Raw genomic sequence first — 21,883 nt, 5'->3', positions numbered from 1 at the left:
CCCTGGAAGCGCTGTCGCTCTGTGCTGTCCCCTCTCCGGGCCCAACGGAGCCAGGCAGCAGTACCTGGGCCCAGCTGAAGCCCAGTTAATCCGCGCATTCCTGCGAGTCCCGAGGGGTTTGCGGCATCTCCGGCATTTATTTGTTCTCTCCCTTTGGGGGAAGGGAGCAGACAAAGGACTTGGCTGTGAAGGCAGCCAGCACGCTGCCAGGCTCTGCAGTAGCACTTCAAAGTGGAGATTTTGTTTGCTAGATAAGTGAAAACCGATATAAATTTGGGGTGAAAAATACAATGAATTTGCTGATTCTTCCCTCCCCTCCTTTGCCCTCCAACCAGAGACAAAGAGTATCAGATGTGTTAAAATATAGCCTGTTGTTAGGCTAATGGGGAGCTTAGCATCAGAGTAAATGTATTTATTAAGCTCCTAATCCTTTCCTTAAAGGCTGTGGCATCCTAAAGGATCTTGGTGAATAAAAATTAAATAAAAAATAATAAAACTAGTAGGTGGAAGAGAACCCAGTATAGATGTAAGGAATTATGCGTTTATAATGAGGAGAGTTGGGTACTGAAGGCCCTAAAGCTGAAACAGAAATAGTCCTCAAAAAGTGGAGACTCCATGAAATATAGCGGCTGTCCAACATGGAGCAAGTGCTCCTGTAACAGCTCTTTGGGCTTGCAATGGTTTTGACCTGGCATTCCCCCTGGCGGTCTGTTTTTTTTTTTGTTGTGTGCTTGGTTTTGCCTCTCTTAGTAGAAAATACTTAAACGTGGACACTGCTGTGTATAGTCTACCTTGTAATGTTTTTTCCCTGATTTTTAACTGTGTTCTTTGATTTATTTGCAGGAGTCGGAAACTTCAGATCAGAAACATACCGCCACACTTGCAGTGGGAGGTAGGAAATTACTTTAAAAATTAAGACATTCATGTTTAAAATGGTGTTTCTGTTTCTCTCTTCACCCCCAAGACTCTTCCCCTTCCCCCACCTTTCACTTGCTGTGCACACACCACCCATTCTTTTCTGGGGAAAAATCCTTTGGAAGAGGGAACAATAGAGCCTTCTAAGCAATTCAGATAACTGCCTTCATTTCTGTGCTCCGAGTTAACCATAAAAAATGTTGAAATGGATTCTTTGGTGAACGCTGACTTCCTGATGCAGTCACTTGCTTTGACTGAAAGCTTGTCCATTTCAGACCTTGCTGGTGTATGGGCTCAGTAATCTTAAGATTTAAAGATTTAAGTCTTCAGGTTTAAATACTTGGACAAAACCTTTACAAAAGCAGACAATTAATACAGATCTATTTTTTTCTTTGATTTCCCCCGCCCCATCTTTTGTTTCTCTTTAGTGAGTGGCATTACAGCAAATTATTTGCTCGTATTATTATGGTTATGGACTCTCCCCAGTATATTGTGTACTTGTTGTTAATGCTCTGCAAAATGGTGTTATTTTTACATTAAGTGGGCTACTGTGAGAACAGATCATTTTCTTTTTTTATACCTTGTATGTGTTTAAAACATCGGCTTACCACTACTAAGATGTGAAAACATCCTTTCACCTGAGGGAGCTTGGTGGGCAGAGGGACTGAGGTTAAAGTGCTGGTAGTGTTCTACTCTTGGTCTACCTACTTCATCCAACTTTGCCTGCTGCTTCCTCTTCATTTACACTCTGATTGTCTCCTAGCTTAGAAGAAAGATGGAGGCATTACTTGTCCAATCTAGGCTGTTAAACCAGATGATTTCTGCAGGGTAGCAGCAAACACCATTCTCACTGCTGATGTCTGTCCTTCTGGTGTGTGCTGTCAGTATAAGCGTTTCCTCTGCACTTGCTGAACCTTTTTGCTCCCCTCAGTTGAGCCATATCCATTTGATACATTTTTATTTGAAATTCATAGCCACTCTTTTTTTTTGTCGTGCCCTTGGCACCAGCTATTAACTCCTTGGGAAGAGGAGTAATAGAAATGGTTGAGGGTGACTGGTTTGAGGATTAGTTTATTTTTTTGATATAAACTTCAAGTAGCCTCTGAGGGCTTGGGGTAGGAGTAAGTATCAGAGCAGGGGCATACGGTTCAGAAAAAGGGGAATAAATGATGTAAGCACAGGGCAAAGAACATCAAAAGGTGTTCACCTGCTGGGCCCTCTTACACGTGTGTATCTGTTAGTGCTAGTATGTTACAGCTTTCTACCCTGATCTTGCTCTGCTTCCTGATTTGTAAATTTTCCCTTTCCTTGTCTATTGCTACAGTTTTTGTGGTGACCTCTGGTTCCACTGCAGGGATGGTCCCTCTGCTCCACCTATTCAAAACACTGTAACCTCCTAAAGTTACAAAGCCAGAGTTAAGATTTTCCATCCTGACACCACCCTGACTGTGCCCAGGTGTCCTGAAGTTGCTTGTACAGACCTGGGCCTTGGTCTGGGCACAGAATTTAGAGGGATTAGGCCCCAGGATAACCTGTACAGTGCTTTTGCATTTCCTAACGACATCGGGGCTGCTTGCCAAGTACAGGTTGTCCACAAACTTCCTGAAGTTTTGCTTTGTAAATGCTGGAGGTCTGTTCTGCACTCAGCAGGTAAGTTCACAGGTTCTCTAAGAAGTACTACTGACAAAATAGGGCAGATGGTGATTAAGTTCATCAGAGGATTGTCTTACGTCAAGCTTTCCTTGGGTTCTGGTACCTTGTGGTGCTGAAGGACCTTGCCAAAACTTCTCTTGAGCACTGTAAGAAAGCTTTGGATGGTTCCTCCTAAAAGTGAGTCTTTCTTGCAGCCAGTTACTTGGTAGGGAGTGTAAGTTTGTACCTACAGAGAGGGGCTTATATTGGAGTAACATTCTTGCCTAATGTTTTCTGAGAGGGTGGTGTGTGTGTGTGGCAGCTGGAGCAATTTCACTTCGTAAATTGTTTCTTATAGTCCCTCTGTGCCAATCTGCTTGCTTCATCACTCCTTTGTTAATTGCTTGAATCAAGACTGACTTCTTCTAATGGGTGTGAACTCCTTAAAGCCAAGCTAGAAACAACTGATGAGAGGTCTCTGGGTTAGTTCGGTCAGTCACCACTAAACATGCAGGAGGGCTGACATACAAAACACGCTCATTACCCTGCAACACATTTCTTTTTGTGGTGACATAGGGATATGTGAAATGGACTGAAGAAAGAGTAACGTTTTTGGGAGAATTTGTTCTAGTGTAATCATTGTTATGAAGGTTACCTTGTCATTCTGTGCAGAGGCATTGGCTTAAGCTCTACTGAATTATGTCTTGTTTTGCTCTTTATAGAAGACAAACATGGAAATCCTGCAGCTGTGGTGCTAGCAGTCATGGTGTGTGCCTTCAGTTCAGTGCCTCCCGGCTCTGCTTGCTGCCCGCTTGTCATGCAGTGCTATCTGAGTCCTGGGCCTTGTAGGACTGGAACCAGCGAGGCTCTGTGAGCACACAACAGAGGGATCCTTGACTTATACCAAAAAAGATCTCCCACAAAACTACTTATGATAAGGAGGACACCCCTAGTGTTCTCCAATGCAGCTCCTTGGGCCCAGAGAAAGCAGGTTCTTACCTGTGGTCTGGAGTAGTGGTGAGGGTGCTGGTCTTGCGTGAGAGAGAAAACTTTAGTGTTAGGGAAAGCTTGTCTTCCCTTTGGAAGAGAGTGATTATCCTGAAGACTCACACAAGACTTTATTTGACCCATAAAATTATTCCAAAGAGAAAATAGTGGGTGTAAATGGCCAGGGAGTAACAAGCATTTATTAATAAGACTCTTCATAAACCAGGTGCACAAATTCCTAGATTAACTATGCGTTTTTCTGGATGTCTTTTTGGAGAAAAACGTGCCAGCTGGTTTTCTCCTATGCAGAGGTTGAACAAGTTCCTGAATAAAATACTTTTACAGCCAGGCATAGCAAGTGGATTTGTGTTCATTCCTTCTGTATAACGTTTGCTGTGTACTTATCAGACCATTGTGGTGTAAGTAAAAGAGGTAAGATAACCCTTTTAGACCAAGTTCAGGGTGAAGTGGCAGAAGAAAGGCAGATAATGACCTGCTGTAATCTGATGAGTTGCTACATTTAAACAAGACCACAACGTTTTACCCTGAAGAGCTTGTTCTTAAAGTGCAGCTATAAAAGATAATATTCTGGTGTACTTCAAGGCATTTAAGGTTAAATTTGTACAAAACTAGCCTGGTAATTAATTTGAACTTCAAAAAAGGATTTTTGGCAAGGTTCTGCAAGTTTCTGTACCTGGGGATTGGATTTTTTTTTGTACTCTTTGCCCAGCCAGGAGAGACTGGAGGTAGAGGGAAGGCAGCATCTGCGTGAACTAAACTGAGTGCTTGCCCTAGACTGAGGCTGGAGTATGGACTGTGGTCTGTGAGCATGTTCTCTACTCATCCAGGATGTCACTTGCATTTTCCCCTTCCCTCACTGGCCTTTTTGGGTTTGAGGACTCTGGCACAACACCTGTGTTCCATAGAAGCATGATCTTCTCTGGATACATCTTCTTCCTTTTATTCTGCTCGCATATGAAGTGCATAGAGAAGTTACTTTACCCATCTAGTAATCTGAAGGACATGTGCATTAACAGATTTTATTTTTTAAATAAAGCAAAGTTTCACTTGTTGAGATTGTTTGGAGGAGTAAAACCACAGTTAGTGCACATCTTTTAGTGACAGTGGGCGGGTATAATTTTTTTCCCCTTTTTTCTCCGTACTTATCAAATACAAAGTCCAGATTGGATGCTAAGAATTGAGGCAAGAGGAGACGTTGCCATACTGCCTTTTCCTGTTCTCCACACATACCATCTTGTCTCTCTCATTGGAAACAAACACCCTGGCTTTATAGTCTGCAGAAAACTTAAAAGCTGTGTTACCCTTTCCTGAACTGTGTTCTCTTGCACAATAACGTACTGTTTTGAGTCTTAATTTGTAATCACAATTTCTATCTTAGCTTGTGAGCATTCACGGTGCTGGAGGTGTATTTACAAGACAATGATAAGCCCTCCAGAAAGAGGTCTAGGTGTGGAGATTTAAAACTGAAGTATCCAGACTTTGTTCCTGACGGATTCAACATGATGGGAATCCAAGTAGGGTTCTTTTCCTGAGAAGGAACCATTACGTGAACTCTTTAAAGCATTTTAAAACGAGCTTTTTCAGCGCAGAAGATGCTTCAAGAAATTTACTTTCCAAATATTTTTTCCGTGTTTAGTGAATCGAGAGCTAGAGAACAGATTTTCAGAACACAGATGGTGTAAGAAGCAGCACTTGCTGGCTCAGCGGGAAGGTAGCTGTTGAAGAGTTCTCACTTATCTTCTGCAGGCTTATTTCCTTATCGGTTTGTTTGGAGCAGATAAACAGATACAGTGTTGATGAACTCTGTAATAAAAAAAGGTAGACTAAAAGCCCAGCCTGTGGAGTGTGAACCTGTTGAGTGAGCGGAGAAGCAAGGAAAACATTGTGAGTGTGTATTTCTAGCTTTGCTGTGAGACTTGCAGGTTGCTTTTGGGGATAGGAACGTGTGGGAAGGGAGGTCTGAGTTAACTCCTCCAAAGGTAAAAGTTTGTTACTAACCACGGTTTGCTTTTCCTCGCTCTTCCACGGAAATGAAAAAACAGTCTCTTAGCTCTGTTGAGACCTCTGATGCTTTCGATTCTCTCTGCAGAAGTAGTAACGGAGAAGGATTTCTGGGTGAGAGTTGCAGTGTGAGTACACGTTCTGCATTGAGATTTGGCAGCGCAAGAAGAGTGGAGATGGCACAAACCTATTTGCATATACTGTAAGACAGCATTCAGCTTCTTTAAAAGAAGTGAGACTGATTGTGATTGGGAGGAAAAGTTAGTATATCTTACAGTGCATATCACTACTTCTCCTGGTGATCTGTAGTAGTTATTACTTGGATCAAAACTGCTGAGCTGTGTCAAGCTTTTTGGTTCGCTTTTTTTGGTGCGTGGTGGCTTTTTTAGTTCTGTGACTTTTGTCATAGAAATACAGTGTAAAAACTACCTTTTGCTGAACGGTACCTGCTCATGACGCAGCCTATTCTAGATTACCAAGGATACGAAGAATGGGCAGGTGAGGAACTTAACATGTTGTAAGAAAAAAGGAAAAACATGGAACCATTGCAATTAAGAATTATACAAAGCAGATACTTCTCATAAAGCAAGACGTAGAAGGAAGGTGCAGGAATGAGCTGAGCTACACGAAGAATCAACAGTAAAGAGGTTTAAAATATACTGAAATATGATCTTTTACCTCAAGCCTTCTCCAAGCATCCAAGCCATAAAAATAATGCATAGCTATAAAAGTGCTAGTAGAATGCTAAGCACGCACAAATAACTTTTATCTGCTGCTGCTGTCTAGGTGCAGCAATCTCTGGTAGGGATCCTTGTTTTCTGCTCCCTCCTCAGCGTGCTCCATCAGGCACTAAGCTGTGTATCTCTTGCCTGTTGCTACTAGTCCTGCTCTTTGGGAGAATGGAGAATGCGTTATTCTGTTCTCTGCAGCAGTCTTTTACATGCCTGGAGGTCTGTAATGCGCAGAGAGGGGTGAGGAGAGTTGAAGCTCTTTCACTCTCTTTTCAGGAATCCTGTTCCTAGGCAATCTGTTGTTCTTGTGACAGTCTTCGGGAGATGTCCCTTGAAGTTTCTCCAGAGTAGCTTCTGTACTTTAAGATCACTTTGAGTTCTTGCTTTGTCCTCTGTTATATTTGCACTCCATTTCAGCCTTATGTTATCTTCAGATTTAATACACATACACCTGATACAACACTGGATGTGGAAATGAAACAGAGCTTTCTAGTTGGACAGACTGGTAATGACTTATCTGATTACAAGGTCAACTACTTACCTGCTGTTGTAGTGTTGGTATTTATCTTGGAGTCTGCTGTGGGGTGACAATGTCGAGAGCCTTCTGAAAAGGTCTGTGGCTCGTCTTGTGTGTGTAGATTAATTCTGTTATAACGTGAAGCTAGAAAGATTTACCAAGAATTACACATTCAAACAAATGTTGATCATGATATTGGTCATCGCCTATTTGCTTTTCCTCTTCGTATTACAATTTTATTTTAAATAATGTGACCTAGTTTCCACCTTCTTCCCTGCTTCTTGTGATCTGTTCATGTACCACATACTCTTGTTCCTGTGCCGTTTTGGAGAGCACCACTGGCAGCCTGTCCAGTGGCTCCTCTAAATAGGTGTTCACAGCTGTGTTATCTCCTCAGCTGATGCCTGAGATACTGAACTCCACTGCCCATCGCCTCTGTGCTTTGGATGGTTCTGTTACTTTGCAAAAAGCTTCATCCAAGTGATGGATCTTGCTTTTCTTAGTGGTGGTGTAATCACCACCCTGTGGGATTCTGCATCGAGGAAGCCAATTTAGCCAGGATTTTCTGTAGCCTAACTGCAGGGGAGCTACTGGTGCAGGGGAGAACGTGGGCAGAAGGGGATGGGACCAGTGGTGCCTCTCCTTGTTGTATTTGGGGAGGGGAGGAAGGGGAAACTCCCTCCCCAAGATTGATGGGACTTCTAAGGCAGGTTGTCTGTGGTGTTTGTAGTAACAGTTCTCATGGTTAAAGGTTCACCAGCTCTGCTCCCTCCCAGACAGCTGGGCAGGTCTGTGCCCTCCACCAGCAGCCCCTAGGACGCGATGCACAGCCCCTGGCTGCCTGCTGGTCCCGCATCTGTACCTCTGCAACGCAGGGGCTTTGCTCTCCTGCCAAAAGGAAAAGAGAAGACGGTCTTCCCTCATTTCTGCTACCTGACCAGGGCCCCACAGTTTGCTTTAACTGTTCTGCCTGAGCTGTGCACGTTTCCTATCCTCTAGCAGGGCTTAGCAGCAGGTGAGGCAACCTGATACAGGGAAGTGCCCACCTCTGCGGCAGACCACCCGGCTCAGCACTTAAGTCAACACACAGGCTTACGCTGGTGGGTTTTAATTGCCTGGCTTAATTATGGGGGGCGATATTTACAGGTATATGTGAGGTAATAAACACCTTTTGCAGGTGTTTAAAATGCAGGGTGTGGGAGAGAAGGTCTCTGGGTAAGCACGTAATGAGCATATTTCTCACTTGAAGTGACTTATTCATGCAAGTGTTCACTATAGGAGCGCTGATAATTTGCTTGGAGTTGTAATCAAGGGGAAAGATACGGGGAAAGTCTTCTACTTTTAAAAGTGGACTCCAGATTTCTGCTCAGAATACCCAACTTTTTTACGTAAATAAGACCCTGATTTATTTTTTATAGTTGATAGTGATGCTCTTGTCAAACATCTGCCCCCATTTTAGAGTTAATGTTCCAGCTGCTGCTACTGAAGATGCATTGCTGTGCTTTTATTATACTTCTAAGGTTAGAAAACTAGTGGGTTTTTTTCTAATTTGTATTGCTTATGTAAAAAATAAAGAAGTTCCTGGTGAGATCAGAGCTCTGCTCTGCAAAAATCTGTTTTTGTGCCCAATTTTGATCTTGTAGGGTACAGGAAGGAATAACTTCTGATCCCTCAACTTGTCAGAAATATTCTAGTACTTAAAACAGTTGTTAGTGTGCAAGAATTCTGGCAATGTCACCATAGGATTGCTTGGCAGCGTTAGAACAGTGTATTGTTCCCAAGCCTAGAATAATATGGTTACTTGTGTATTGGGTTTTTTTGGATGCTTATTTCATTATGTTTAGTATATGGAACTAACAGTGATTCCAAAAACTTAAGAAGCCTAAAAATACACACAGCTTGCTTGGCTCAAAGCATTTCTTGTGAAACCAACCATCAGCTTTTACCTTTCTAGAACTGCAAATAAAAAGCATAGAAGCATAGAATGGTTTGCTTTGGAAAGGACCCTGAAGATCCACCCCTCCTGCCATGGGCAAGGACACCTTTCACTAGATCAGATTGTCCCTGTGAAGCTGTTTGTTCAAAGGCTCAGTTGCCAAAGTCTTGCATCTCTTAGCTATAATTTTCACTAAAGGAGTCACTTTAATCATTGTGCAACCTCTTGATCCAGCGTTGCGATGTGCAATGTGTACTTTCACAGAATTACAAAACCGTTCAGGTTGGAAGGGACCCCCGGAGGTTTGTAGTTCAACTTTCTGCTCAAAGCAAGGCCTGTATTGAGTTCAGACTATGTTGTGTTTAGGGTTTTATCCAGTCTTGGAAACCTCCAGGAATGGAGTCTGCACAACCCTTGTGAGCGACCAGTTCCAAGGGTTAATGATTCTCTTAAAGTTGTTTTCCTTACAGCCAGCAAAGACCTCTCCTGTGTAAATTTGTCTGTTTTCTCTTGTCCTCCCATCCTGCATTTCTGTGAAGAGCTCGGCTCCATCTTCTCAGTGCTCTCTGGAGCAGCCTGCTGTGATGTCCCCCTCAAAGCCCTCTCTCCTCCGGGTTGAACAAGCTTTCTTCCCTCAGCCTTTCCTCACTGGCCGAGTGCTCCAGCCCTGAGCCATCTTAGAGGCCCTCTACTGGTCCTGCTTCAGGTTATCAACATTGTTCTGTACTAAAGGTCTGAAAATTGGATGCCCGACTTAAGTGTCGTCATCTCTCGTTATTCAGCATTCGTTTACTTCCCTCCACCCACTGACCGTCCTCTGTTGATACAGCCCAGGTTGCTGTTGATCTTTGATGCAATGGGCTCATGTTCAGCTCGCTGTCCATCAAAACCCCACGTGCTCTTTCCAGCAGATCTGCTCTCCAACCAGGCAGTCCAGTGCCCGGGGGCACTTTCCCAGTGCAGGGCTTTGCATTTGTCCTCGTTAAATCCCACCGGATCCCTGTTGGCCTGTTTCTGTGGCCTCTATGGGTCCCTCTGGGTGGCAGCCCGGCCTTCCAGCATGTTGCCTCTTCACCTCAACTTGATCTCATTCCCAAACCTGAGGAGGGTGTGCTGTAACACCACCTCCGGGGCACTGATAAAAAAGTTAAGGGCAGGTCCAGGGACAAACCACTTGGTGTTGGCCTCCAGGCAGAGTGCTGTCCCGTGGGCCCGACTGTCCCCTGGGCCTGCCTGTCTCGCCAGTTACCAGCTATAGTGCTGTTGCTGGAGGTGATGTTGGGCCTGGAAATTCTGCAAGTCTCTCACTTGCGTGCATGAGAGGGAAATGTCTGTGAATTGTACTGCAGCTCTGCAGATACAACTGAAGTTGCATGCCATGGTTGGCTAAATTGCCTTAAAACTAAGGATGAGTTAACCTGTTCTTAATTTCACATATAATTGTGTGAAACTGGGACTCTAGCAGCATAAAAAGCAAACTGCCAATGGATTGTTTGGTAAAAACTGTAGCTTCTGAAAACCATTTCCATTTTAAATGCATCTTCAGTTTGGAAAGTTGTAAAGAAAGTCCCAAAGTATGTTTCGTGACCTTTGAAAGAATACACGTTTTAAAGATGTGTTCTCATCTCTATCAAAGCTATTGACACAGCTTTTCTGTGTCTTTGGTATGTAAACTTAGTCTCTCCTAATTAATTATTTGTGCTGTCGTCTGTGATGTTCAATCTTGCTCACTTTAGTTTTTGTATGTGAAATGAGGAACCAGTAGCTCCTAGCAGTGCTAGATATTCTGTATGAGTGCTGGCAGGATGTTGGGAGTGCAGCCCAAAAATTCCAGGTGGAACTAGATGTCAGTATCTTTTTGTTTTGGAAGTGCATATACAGCTGCTGACAAAGCCGTGTTTTTATAAACAAAGATACCCTTTAAGTTTTGTAAAATTAACATGATTAAGAAACTCTTGTCCTGCTTCTGGAGAAGTTCCCAAGTCATTTCAGGTACCTGCTTTGAAGGAAGTTGTAAGTAGCCGGGATCATCTCTTAAGAACTGCCGGTTGTATAATTTGAGAAGAATTGAAGGACTCCCACAAATGACTTGTTCTTTAGGCAACAATAGAAGTGTTATGAGCTCTTGTTGACGGTAGACAAAGAAATAGAAAAATGCTCAAGTGTCCTCAATGATTATTTTTTTTAATCCACTTAGAGTTTGTGCGTAAAGAACATAAAAAGAGTAATGCTGGGTTAGATGAAAGGTATATGAGTAGTCCTGTATCCAGTTTCTGCTGTGCCCTGGGAGGAGTACAGGAATAAAGGCAAGGATGTGGTGGTGATCCTTTACACTCTCCTGGCTTTTGGTGTTTTGCAGCCCTGGAACTTAAGAAGCCAGAAATAGTGCATTTGGGTTTGCAAAATTCATCTAGAGCTTCTGTGAACGCGTTCTTGAACTAATGCAAATATTCAGCATCCGCAGTGTACTGCAGTGAAGAGTTGCATGGTTTAAGGGCATGTTGCAGGGAGAACCATCTCCTCTTGCTTGCTTTGAACTTCTGCTGGCTAGTCTCACCTGCCTCTGAGCTCCTGTATTGGAAGAAAGAATGGGTAGTAGTAGATTAATGAAATTTTCTCCCTCTCTACTTCCCTTATTATTTTAAGGACCTTTATTTCTCAACCATTTCTTTTCCAGGCTGTGAAGAGTGGTAGCCTGTGTAGTTGTCTTCGCGTTGAAGCTGACCCCTATCTTTTGATTATCGTCATCCCATTCTTGGAAATTCTATTTTGAGTCAAGGAGTCAAATTCTATTGAGTCAAGTCACTAAATCTGCAGCCAGTTTTGTCATTCATTTAAAGTTATTTCACTTTATGAATGTATTTGCTTTCAGAGACTGCTGTGTATGCCTTGGGTTTTGCTCCTTAAAAAGGAAAAAAAAAAAAAAACAACCCTGCAGTGGAGCTGGTGGAAAGCTAATCAGTGGAATGGGGATTGCTGCTTTTGTCTCAAGAGAGCAACAGACTTACATTTTTTTTATGACAGTCATGGGAAAAATCTACATTATCAGTAGTGCAGATCCTCTTCTGGGCTTGCCGTTGGTTGCCAGGAAATGTTACATTTGAATCATATGTGTACCACATGTTGACCTAACTTTATGCAACTTGCCCTTGTGTAGAGGGAGGGAAACAAAACGTGCTTATTTCCAAGGGGCCGGCCAGTTTCAGCCCTCTGCATTGCGTACGTAATGGTAGCAAGCACATCCCCCCTCACACATGCACCTAGGGGTGTAAGGTTTTCTTTTCTTGATCGGAGAGGTGGAAAGTGGCTCTCGGGTTACTTCTCTGGAGATCAAGTCTGCTGGCACTCCTGCAGAAGCTGTCTGGCTGCTGCCAGCTCTGCAAGCCTACTGCTTCATTGCCTCTGTGTCCCCTTTCTGCTCCCTCCTCAGTGACTTTTGGCTGTGATCTCTAATTTGGACACCCAAGACTGAGCCCCCATCCGTGTCTCTTACAGCTCCTACTTGCTTTCATCTAGTAGTACTAAAAGTCTTGAGTTATTCCTTGGTCATGTGCAGGGAAAAAAACAGCACAAGCTCAGCTGCAGAGCCTCCTGCAGAAAGAGGGAGATGGGCATGATTGAGGCAAGCAATGAGGCTGCTGTACCAAGCAAGGGAAAATGCCATGGGCTTATGGAAAGGTGAGAAATGCCAACACAATCTGCCCTGCAGCTGCATAATGCCATCTCGTACGGCAGCTGGTGATCAGTGCAAGAGTCTGGATGCCCTGGTGGGCCAGGCACTTGCTGCTGGATTGAGGATGTGAAGAACAGCTCAGAGATCTTTGAGACCTAGCTGGATGTCAACTGAGGCAAAGCTTGCTGAGCAGGGGGAAGGGAGATCAAGTTGTGTTAATGTGTTTCCTTTTTTAAGTTTTCTTGTTATTTTGAAGCCTGAAGCTCCCTCTGATCCTCTGTCTCAAACTGGTAGCCAAGTGCATGTGGGCAGGGAAGGAAGGGAATGTAACTTGAAATAGCTCCCTTATTTTCAGCTGCTTTGTAAGTCGTGGCAATCAAAGAGGGGGTTGTGACTAAAAGCCATCAAAACCACTTCCAAGCACATGCGTTTTTGTGGAGCAAATGAGCAGAATTTTTAGAATATAATGCAAACAGGAAAACACTATGAAGACTATAGCTCACCATTAACTTGAGGAGAGGGAAGGTATATTAAAACTATCATTGTAAACAGCATTCTTGTTCTAAAGTTCCCTTTTTTCCTAATACGGGACTGAGTGCACGTGCAATTCTTGGGACACCTTTTATTGGGTGTTGGGTTTTTCTTGGTTGCTTTTAGTTAATGGAGTCAGGCTGTTACGTGAATAGTAGATAACTATTCATGCAACACTTACACTTATTCACTCACACTGAGTTACTCAGTGTGAGCAGCAACCAGGAGGCCAACCTCAACTACGTACTCTGAAGTGGAGGCTTATAATGTGCCAGTGGCCTCTAGGTTGGTGTTCCTTAGTCCTTTGTTACACTGGATGTGTAGTAAGTGTATAGTGTGTGTGTGTGTATATATCTGTAATCTTCATCGGTCTGTGTAGAGCAGTCATTGACCTTTTAGGATGTGGTCGATGTGGTCTTAATTGTGCATCTGTTGTTGATGTTCACGTGTGCTAGCGTCTCTGTACAAATTCAGCAGGCTGTCGGTATGGAAGACACAACCTACCTTCTCAGCACATCTTTCTTCTCTTTGGCATGTTGTATTCTAGTAACTCTTCCTCTGTTCAAATGTGTAGAAATCTACAGGAACCATTCATGTGAGCTTGCAAAGAAAGGATGCTTATTACATCCTGACCCCAAAATTTGTTGGGAGAGAACCTCACATTTCATCAGCTCAGGAGCGGAGACAAAAGCCCGATGGTGCTGCTCAGTGTTAGAGAAGTGTTCATGGCTTCCACCGCTTTTCTACGTGACTTAATTCTTGGTCTATGCTGATGTCAAGTGATGCCTTTGTGCTTTGTAGAAATGTGTGTTCTGGTGACTGTTATGAAAGTAACTTTAGTTTTTGTGAAACAGGTCTTTCAAAGTGGTGCCCTTACCTGATGAATGAAATATGTTACCCTGCTTCCATGTGGGGGTGTGGTTTTATTTACAAAACAGATAAGGGTACTAAAACAAAGCATTGCATAGAATATGTCAGCTGTGGTCTTACAGCTTCCCCTAGTTGTGAGGCACTGACATGCTTGCCCTTGAGCTTTGGTGTTTAGAGTCAGCAGGCAATTCTCTTCTCCGTCATGTTGTGAAGCTGCTTTCTGCTGCAAAAGCCAAAGCAGGAACAGTTGATTTCCTTCTCACAGTAGGAATACCTGATTTTCTGAGATCAGGTGTAACTGAATTTGTGTACCTGCATGTCAACAGTTCCCATTACCTTGACAAACCCAACCTGCCTAATGGCCACCCCTCAGTTTGATTGTTCATGTTCCCATTGTAAAACCTGCACTGATTTCCCTGCCATTCAGACGATTATAGCATTAATGCAGCTTCCCAGAGGTGAGCCAAGTATGTGGCCATTGAGACTGTAACGTGCAAGGGATGTCGGAGCTGCAGTCTCCAGTATCTTTGGGAGGTACTGCCTGTTGTGCATTGTTCCCCACCCTTCCACATAGTATTTGTTTCCGAGTTTTATGGGATGTAAAAGAATTGCCCTGTTTTGTGTAGCTCGATGTTGGATATCTGACTTCTGCTTGACAAAGAAGTTACAATGCTATTTTTTCTTTTTGCATTTTTGTTGCAGCAAGACCAGCTGCTCTATTAGTTGATGAAGGCATATTAGTTGGTGAAGGCAGCAGAGCCCTGAGGTTAGGGAGAGTGCTCTGCAGGTCTCCAGCTTGTGTGCTTCCTCTGGCACTCCTGCAAGCTTGCTGCTGGCAATGCCAGGCTGCTGCCCTGGGCAGAGGAGGAAAAGGTCCATGACGGCAGAGCACAGCAGGGCCTGCTACTCCCCTGCCCTGGCTGCTGCTGCTCCTGACAGCAGCGTTCAAGCACCTTGCTCTGGGAAGCACCAAGTGGGCATGCATGCATTCCCCTGGCCCTGTGGTCACAGCCAGGAGCACTTGTGCACATCTCCAGGTATTGCTAAGGCTTCTTAAAAACTGTTTTTAATAAACACGAATGCCACTGGGTCAAACGTATAAATGAACAGGCACAGAGCTGCTGACTTACAGCAGAATGTGCTTCCTCTTAGAGAAGTGGATGGTGCAGGTTGTGTGAAATGGTGGGAAAAGTAAAGCTAAACAGCTTTCTGTGCTGATGTGGTCATAAAATAGATTGTTTGGGCAGTGAACAACTTGTAGACTGGACACTGTCACTGATGGAGTGACAAATCTTGTAGCTGCAGTGACATCTGACGCTTTTGCTCTTTGAATTTCCCGTTTTGGTGGCAGTAAATGCAACCAGAAGTGATCAACAGCTGCTGCACCATCACTAGAATTACTTTCTAGTGTGTATGTGGTAGAAAATGTTATCTCCAGCCTTCTTATAGCTAACTGAATTCAGGTGGCTGGGTGTGGGACAGAGGGAACTTCCTTTTTTGCAAGTAATAGAAAAACTTGCCTGCAGTTGCAGTGGGAATTTTTCAATGACTAATGATGCAGCCAGTGCATAAAACGTAGGAGTGGGCACCCCGACTCTTCTGCCAGAGAACTGTGTGCGTGCATGGGGAAAACCCTTCTGAAACAAACAAAAAAAACCAACCAACCAACCCCAAAACCTACCAACTCTGTCGCATGTTGGCGTTGTTTGCTGTTCCTTCTGCTCATGGCAAATGCATGTTAGCTGCACATGCGAAGTTTGTGGAAGTGCTGAAAAAGAAATATTTCTTCCAACTTTTAAAAAAATCTTTTATCTGCTCCAATTAGATTATAAAGGTACCAAGTTACTTCATCAAGATTTTCTTGTCGTTCAGGCAATAGTAACTTCATAATCAAGTGAAGGATAATTTTAATAATGGGTTTCAGGACAGTGATACCATCAAATTTAAATTGTGTCTAACAAGTTAATTATAGATGCTATATTAGTTCGGCTTTTTGTTTTTGACATCTTAAGCTTGGCAAAAGAAAACTGTAGATTATAAAAAGACTGAAAATTCAAGTCTCCAGATGAGTTCCAACATCTCATGTACATATATTTAAAGCTTAAATAATAATAATAAGGTTTTAAATAGGCATTCCTAGGCAGTTTGATTCCAGCTGAACAGTTCAGGGGGATTTCTATAAATCAGCAAAAGAAACCTTTATCATGAGACAAATCACAAATTTTGTCTGTGAAGAATAATACCAAAAAAAGGCAAACAAAAAAAACCACCCGTGTTTGTCTTTAAGCCTACTAATATGTTTCCATAATGTTATCTAAAACAATTGTTTGTCCATGAATTATTCCCTCATCCCAAGCCCCTGCCCTCTTCCTTGCAAAGTATTTGCTATTTACCAGTTCAGTTTCTCTTCGAGATGAACAAAGTGCGAGCCAAATAACAAGCCTGCATTAGCTTACCTGTTCTGACCTTTTTGATGTTGATGCTAGCAGAAAAGCAAGTGTAGGTTAAACACGTGGTCCTGCAGTGTGCTTAAGTTTGTTTTCCAGCAGGCAATTTGACCTATGGCTTCTAGGCTTTCAAATTTCCACTGGAACTCTGGGGTGAGATGTCATACTTGAAGGCTTTCTCTCCCAAAATAAAACTCTTTCCAGCCTGTGAGCCAGGGGTCCTGTCCTCCTTTGCACATAAATATGCTTTTTAGTTGCTGTTTTGCTTCCACTTCACCTCGGTGGTGGTGGAAGCTGCTTTCTTGTTTGTCTTCTAGACGCTGCAGTGATGTGGCAGCAACCTTACGCTGAATCTCCTTGACACTAGGGAGCACCCTGAGGTTTGTAGGACGTGTTGCCCTGGGGCTCTTGCTTCCATCAGTGGTTGTGGCAGGTCTGGGGGCAGAGGGCGTCTTTCATCCTCACCCTCATTGCCAGGGACCAGTGGGCATTTCATGGGAGAAGCTGCTTGTTAGCTTGAAGGAAAGAGCTTGGGATTTGTGTGTGGATTTCTATGCATTAGGATATTGCAAGAACTAGGTGGTCTCCAAATCTGATGGCAGACAGCTGGAGGATATAAACACAGCTACCATACCCACTGAGCTTGAAAATAGGTGCCATTTATTCACCTGGAGTAGAGGGGGAAATCTTAAACCTACTATTTGTTGGGGAATTGGTAGTCCGGACTATATAGTTGTGAGTCTTTATTCCACAAAAATAAGTTAGTTTTTCATTGTCAGATGGCTTTGGTCTCTTTCCTCTTGTTCTATTAAGAACATAACTTGAAATGGTTTTAAAAACACTGTAGTTGTTGGTGCTGGTGGATTTTTTTATGTCTACAGTGTTGCAAATATTTCCTTAAACTTAACTACTACTTCACTATTATTATTCATGGATGCTTTCTATGAATTCAGTATAAAATTCCTGCCTCTATTTCAGTTTAAGAAAAAACAGAGGTATTTTAATTGGGCTATATACAAAAAAATATTTTCTGTATAACCAGAACTGCAAGGAAACTTTATGTTGTGCTGATCAAAGGAGGTACTCTTAGTCTGAAGGCTTTATATTCCATGCTAACCCACAACAGGAGTCTTTGCACATTTGATAAATGTCAGCCCGTACATCAGCTGCACGTGAGATCCTTACAGGACAATTTATGGCTTTTTATCTACCAAAATCAATTCTTGGTATGTTGTGGTTGTTCTGTGAGGAAAGCTACAACCTACCCAGCATCTAGCCTTCATCAACTGCTTGTGGTGCGTTAAGAATGCAAAAAATGTACACATTGGAAAAAATGTACACATTTGAAGAAATAAATAATAGAGGAGGGAAGTGATCCTTAGTAAGCCTTACATCTGCTAGCTCCCTGTCCAATGCTATGGCTAGCAACTAATAGTGCCCTACGGTTTTAGAAAAATAACCTTCCCTCCAGAATGCAGTGGCTACCACCACTACACGTGCTCCCTACAGACCTGATTGTGGATCGCAGCCTTCTGCAAACTGTTTTTGGAATCAGATTCTGGTGGGATTTCTTTCAGTTCTGCAGCTTTCCTCTCGGTACGGAAAAAGCAGGAGCAATATGGTCCTTGTTGAGGCTGCTCAAGGTCGGGCTTACCTTGCTGTGCTGGTAAAGCTGCTTCTCACAGCACTGGATGTGGTGCTGCTTAACTACCACCAGCTGGTCATAACGAAATTTTAATATCAATGTGGTGCCTGTTGCTTGTGCTTCAAGGTATGGGGATCACTTCTGATCTGCTTGAAGAGCGGTAACTTGTGCTAACGCATTCGCTTTTCTCTGTTATTTTTGCAAGCACTTTAATTCATTTTGTAGCTGCCTCTTGCATGCTTTTGTGGCTTTGGCATATCTGACAGCATATCTTGCTGGAGCGTTGCTTTTCATTTCCTTCTGAGGGCGATCCAGATGTAGCAGTGCTAAGGGAATCCTGCTTGAATCCAATTGCAGCCGAATCCAATTGCAGCCATTAGGAGGTCCTCAAGTGTGGTCTTCACTCTGCTCCACTGCCCAAGCTGTTGTCTCCTGTGCTTTGTGTCTCTTAGGCAGTCTGCCCCATCACATATCCTCAGGAAGGAGGGAGGAGTTTCATTCCTAGGGAAGAAGAGACAAAAAGTTGGAGAGGAACTGTGGGGACCTGAAACACATGGCTTCTTCCTTTCACTTTTCTTGGGATGCAAGATATATACAGTAGCTTTGGAGTATACATGAACTTTACATTTGTTTTTGTTCTTAATGGTTAATTAATCAAAATGGTCACTGAATACTGCGAGGACCTGCTCCACCACCAAAATACCTGGCCCACAGAGAGCAGGCACTCTGTAGGCTGCAGATGCTGCTGTGCGCTTGCACTGAGGTGGTATGACCCACGTTAAGATCCACATATTAACTCTTTTGGGATTATTAAAAAGTTGTTTGAATGACCTTTGCTTGTTAACGTGCACCCTGCGAAAAGGGCAGCGAGATGTTTTGGTGATTTCAGTGGAATTTGATGTTGTGTGTGCGTGCAAGGCTCTCCACAAGGAAAGGTGTTTGCCATTTGGGTTCCACGTTTGGTTTAGGTGAGGATCACGCTCTTTAAATATTCCTGCAGCGCGTTGCTCATCCAGAGATCCGTGGCTGTGTCCCCTGTTGCCCGTGAGGAGCTCACTTTGTGTTTTGCAGCTCTTCACACTGGAGGACGCCTGCCTTCCTCGCGGCGCAGCCTGGGATGCTTCGTTACCGGCATCGCCCACGCTGTTCTGGGGGAGGACGGGCAGGCGGCTTGCTCCAGACCTGGCTGCGGTCGGCGGGGCTGGCCGGGGCGTAGCCGTGTGGTTTCCATCCCGCAGGAGCCCTCGGCAAGGCGGGGAGGAGGCTCCGGGGCTTCGAGCGAGGCCGGGAGCCATTCCTCGAGTGCGGACGCCGCGTTTTGTGCGATCTAGGTTGGGCTCCTGCCCACTTGGCCACGCTCCTCCCTCCCTCCGCCGCGGCCCAAAATAAACACTGCAGAAATTGTGCGTCCCTCAAACAAGCAATCAGGGAAAATTGCTGGGCTTCCACTAAGATTAAGAATAGTCCAAGCGGGCAGGAGGCTGGCTTCGCCTGGAGCTCGTTCTAATGAAGTCTCTGCTGCCCCATGAAGGCGTGGAAGGAATAAGAAATGACACAACCTACAAAAACTTTACCACTAATTGCTTTTTATGTTCTGCTGCTCTGCCACGTTCGCTTGGTCGCTGGCCATTTATGTTGGTAGAAAGCCCCTCTGGTAGAGAAGAAAACCTTGTGTGGGCAATGTAGAAGGCAGTAAGCTTTTGCTGTGAGGTGGAAAACAAAACCAGCCCTCTACGATAAATGCATGTTAGTGTTTTAATTAGCGAGCAAGTTTAAAATCAAAACTAAACCAGTGGATTTCAGTGTGGCACTAATTAGGTTAAGGGGCAAAATAGTTTGTATTGGATATGTGTGGAGTTCCTTTTTATGAAGTCTAGTTTACTGTGTGAATAATTCCTTATAAAAATAGCACAGTGATTTAAGAGATGACTCATTAATGGTTTAAAAGCAGTTGAGTAAAAAATGATACTTGGTCGTGTGTATGAGAGCTATTTTGAGTCTCTTTTTTTTCGAAAGTAGTTTTGGGAGTTGCTTTCAGTGGACTCCTAACCATCCTCTGCAGCTTAGCTGGGACTGCCTACCTCGTGTTTTCTTTGCTGCTGCCTTAAAGGCAGACGGGAATGCTGATGTCAGGGCTGTGAAGCTCTTCACACAGAAAGCATGGGCAGACGTGCGGCTTAAAGGCAGCGCGAGAATGAAGTGTGTTCTGGTAACTTTTTTGTTATTCCTTACGATACTACACCATGTCGTCTCACTGCACTGAAGTCAGGATTAACAATTGGTTTCTAACTGATGTCATCTCAGTGAGAGAAGTTGTTGGCTTGGCTGACTTAGTGCGTGTAGTTTTCCCTCCCTTTGTTTCAGCGTTCCTTGGCTGACCAGCTGTATGCAGGGAAAATTTTCCTGAACGCTGGTAGTACCTTTAACAAAAAGAAAAGATTCATTCAGCTGTCACAAAGATAGAGAAAAAGCATGGCGTTAAAGCTCTGTGTCTTCTCCTGCGTTTGCTGTAATACCAGTTATTCAGTGTCAGGCTTCTCTTTTTGATTAGCTATATGAATCACTGCTTCATTTGCCATTTTACTGAGAGCATCGGGCTCACAAGCAGTATGTACATCTCCTAAAATATATTTTTCATCTTGCACTATAGTACATTGAGTTTTTATCAATGTCTTCTTTCAAAATACTACTTTTCCTCTCCATCTTGCAGTTGTAGTGGATATTCCAGCATCGTTTTTCTTAAAGCTGAGTTGTCACATCTGCAGGAGGTAGGCAAGCATTTTGGGCTTATACTGGGAATTCCAAGTTCAGTGATTCATGGGTGGCTTTAAATCAGTTCAGATGTGTATATAATCGGGTCTTGTCGACTACTTCAGAACTTCTGTCTGAGTATTCACACACACACAACTTTCAGAAGATTTCTAATAAATTGTTAGAGTATTAACTCCTTGTATAAGTAATATTTTACTGATGTTAGTTTATAAACTGAATGTAGTGACTGTGCTGTCTGTAACACTTGCCACGAGCTTTAGTAGGAAAGTTAATGCAATACAGAGACAGGTGGTCCTTTCAAATTAATATTTGCTTTCTAGCTAAATTAATCCAAAATTAATAATTTGCTTTTTAAATTAATTGAGGCGAAGTAGGCAAGTGACAACTTTGATAACCTTGATTCTTTCAACTTTATGCAACTTCTCACCTTTGTTTTTGTACCTTCTCCTAAATCCCAGCTGTTCTCCTGCGAATCCCAGCAGAGTGCGGCACTCACAGACTCGCTCCTCTGTGTCTGGTGCAAGCCCAGCTGGGGAGGGCAGGCTTTGAGGCTGGAGCTGAAAGGTGGCCTGGGGTGGGGTGGTTTGTGCTTTGTGTGACTTGGGGGGCAAATGGCAAGGGTAACCAAAAGCAATGCAAGAGATGAAGGGTGTAGGTCGCTGCGCAGAAATGCAATGAGGAGCTGCTCGGGCTTGGATGGCAGGTTACCTGTGCCCCTCACCTGTGGGCAGCAGGTTTTCTCAGTGTGTTTTTTCAGCAGAAATACATGTAAAAAGTTGAGTTACCGCAGCTGCGTGAATGCTCACAAAACAGCCACGCTGGACTTTGTTGAGGTCAATTTGATTTGTACAGATGACCTGAGTAACGGCACAGGAGAACAGTTACAACTAGATGTCTCGGGAGAGGACCTGCAGTACAAGGATTAAGCCTACACCCCATCTTGTTTAAACAGGCACAGAAATATCTTGTAACTTGGAACTGTTTTTTTATTTTATTCTGTTTTCTGTCATTCTTTTAGTAGCGTGTTCTGTGTAACACATTCTCTACAAGCAAGTGTTGAAACTGAGATGTTGTTTGGCAAACATCTGTTCCTATGGAAAATTAGTGGGATTTATATTGCTCTGCAGCTTATTTATTAACGAAGCCAAAAGCAGATGCAAATATCTCCACTTTTTTCTTCCAGTTGTGCTTGTATGCTTGCTTTG

The 21,883-nt window shown here is 43.5% G+C and overlaps 1 protein-coding gene across 2 annotated transcripts in view; it reads left to right on the top strand.

Annotated features, from left to right (window-relative positions):
* Window positions 1-21,883, top strand: part of IGF2BP3 (insulin like growth factor 2 mRNA binding protein 3) — a 111,052-nt gene that overhangs the window by 22,704 nt on the left and 66,465 nt on the right. For both annotated transcript variants that reach the window (XM_066991829.1, XM_066991830.1), the window contains exon 4: window positions 844-892. In XM_066991829.1, coding sequence (XP_066847930.1) covers window positions 844-892 — 49 coding nt within the window. The remainder of the gene's footprint in view (window positions 1-843; window positions 893-21,883) is intronic.

This window comes from Anser cygnoides, chromosome 2, assembly GCF_040182565.1.
Source record: "Anser cygnoides isolate HZ-2024a breed goose chromosome 2, Taihu_goose_T2T_genome, whole genome shotgun sequence".
Classification (NCBI taxonomy): Eukaryota; Metazoa; Chordata; class Aves; order Anseriformes; family Anatidae; genus Anser; species Anser cygnoides.
Note: the sequence above shows the minus strand (reverse complement) of the source record. Positions and strands in the feature narration are given on the sequence as shown.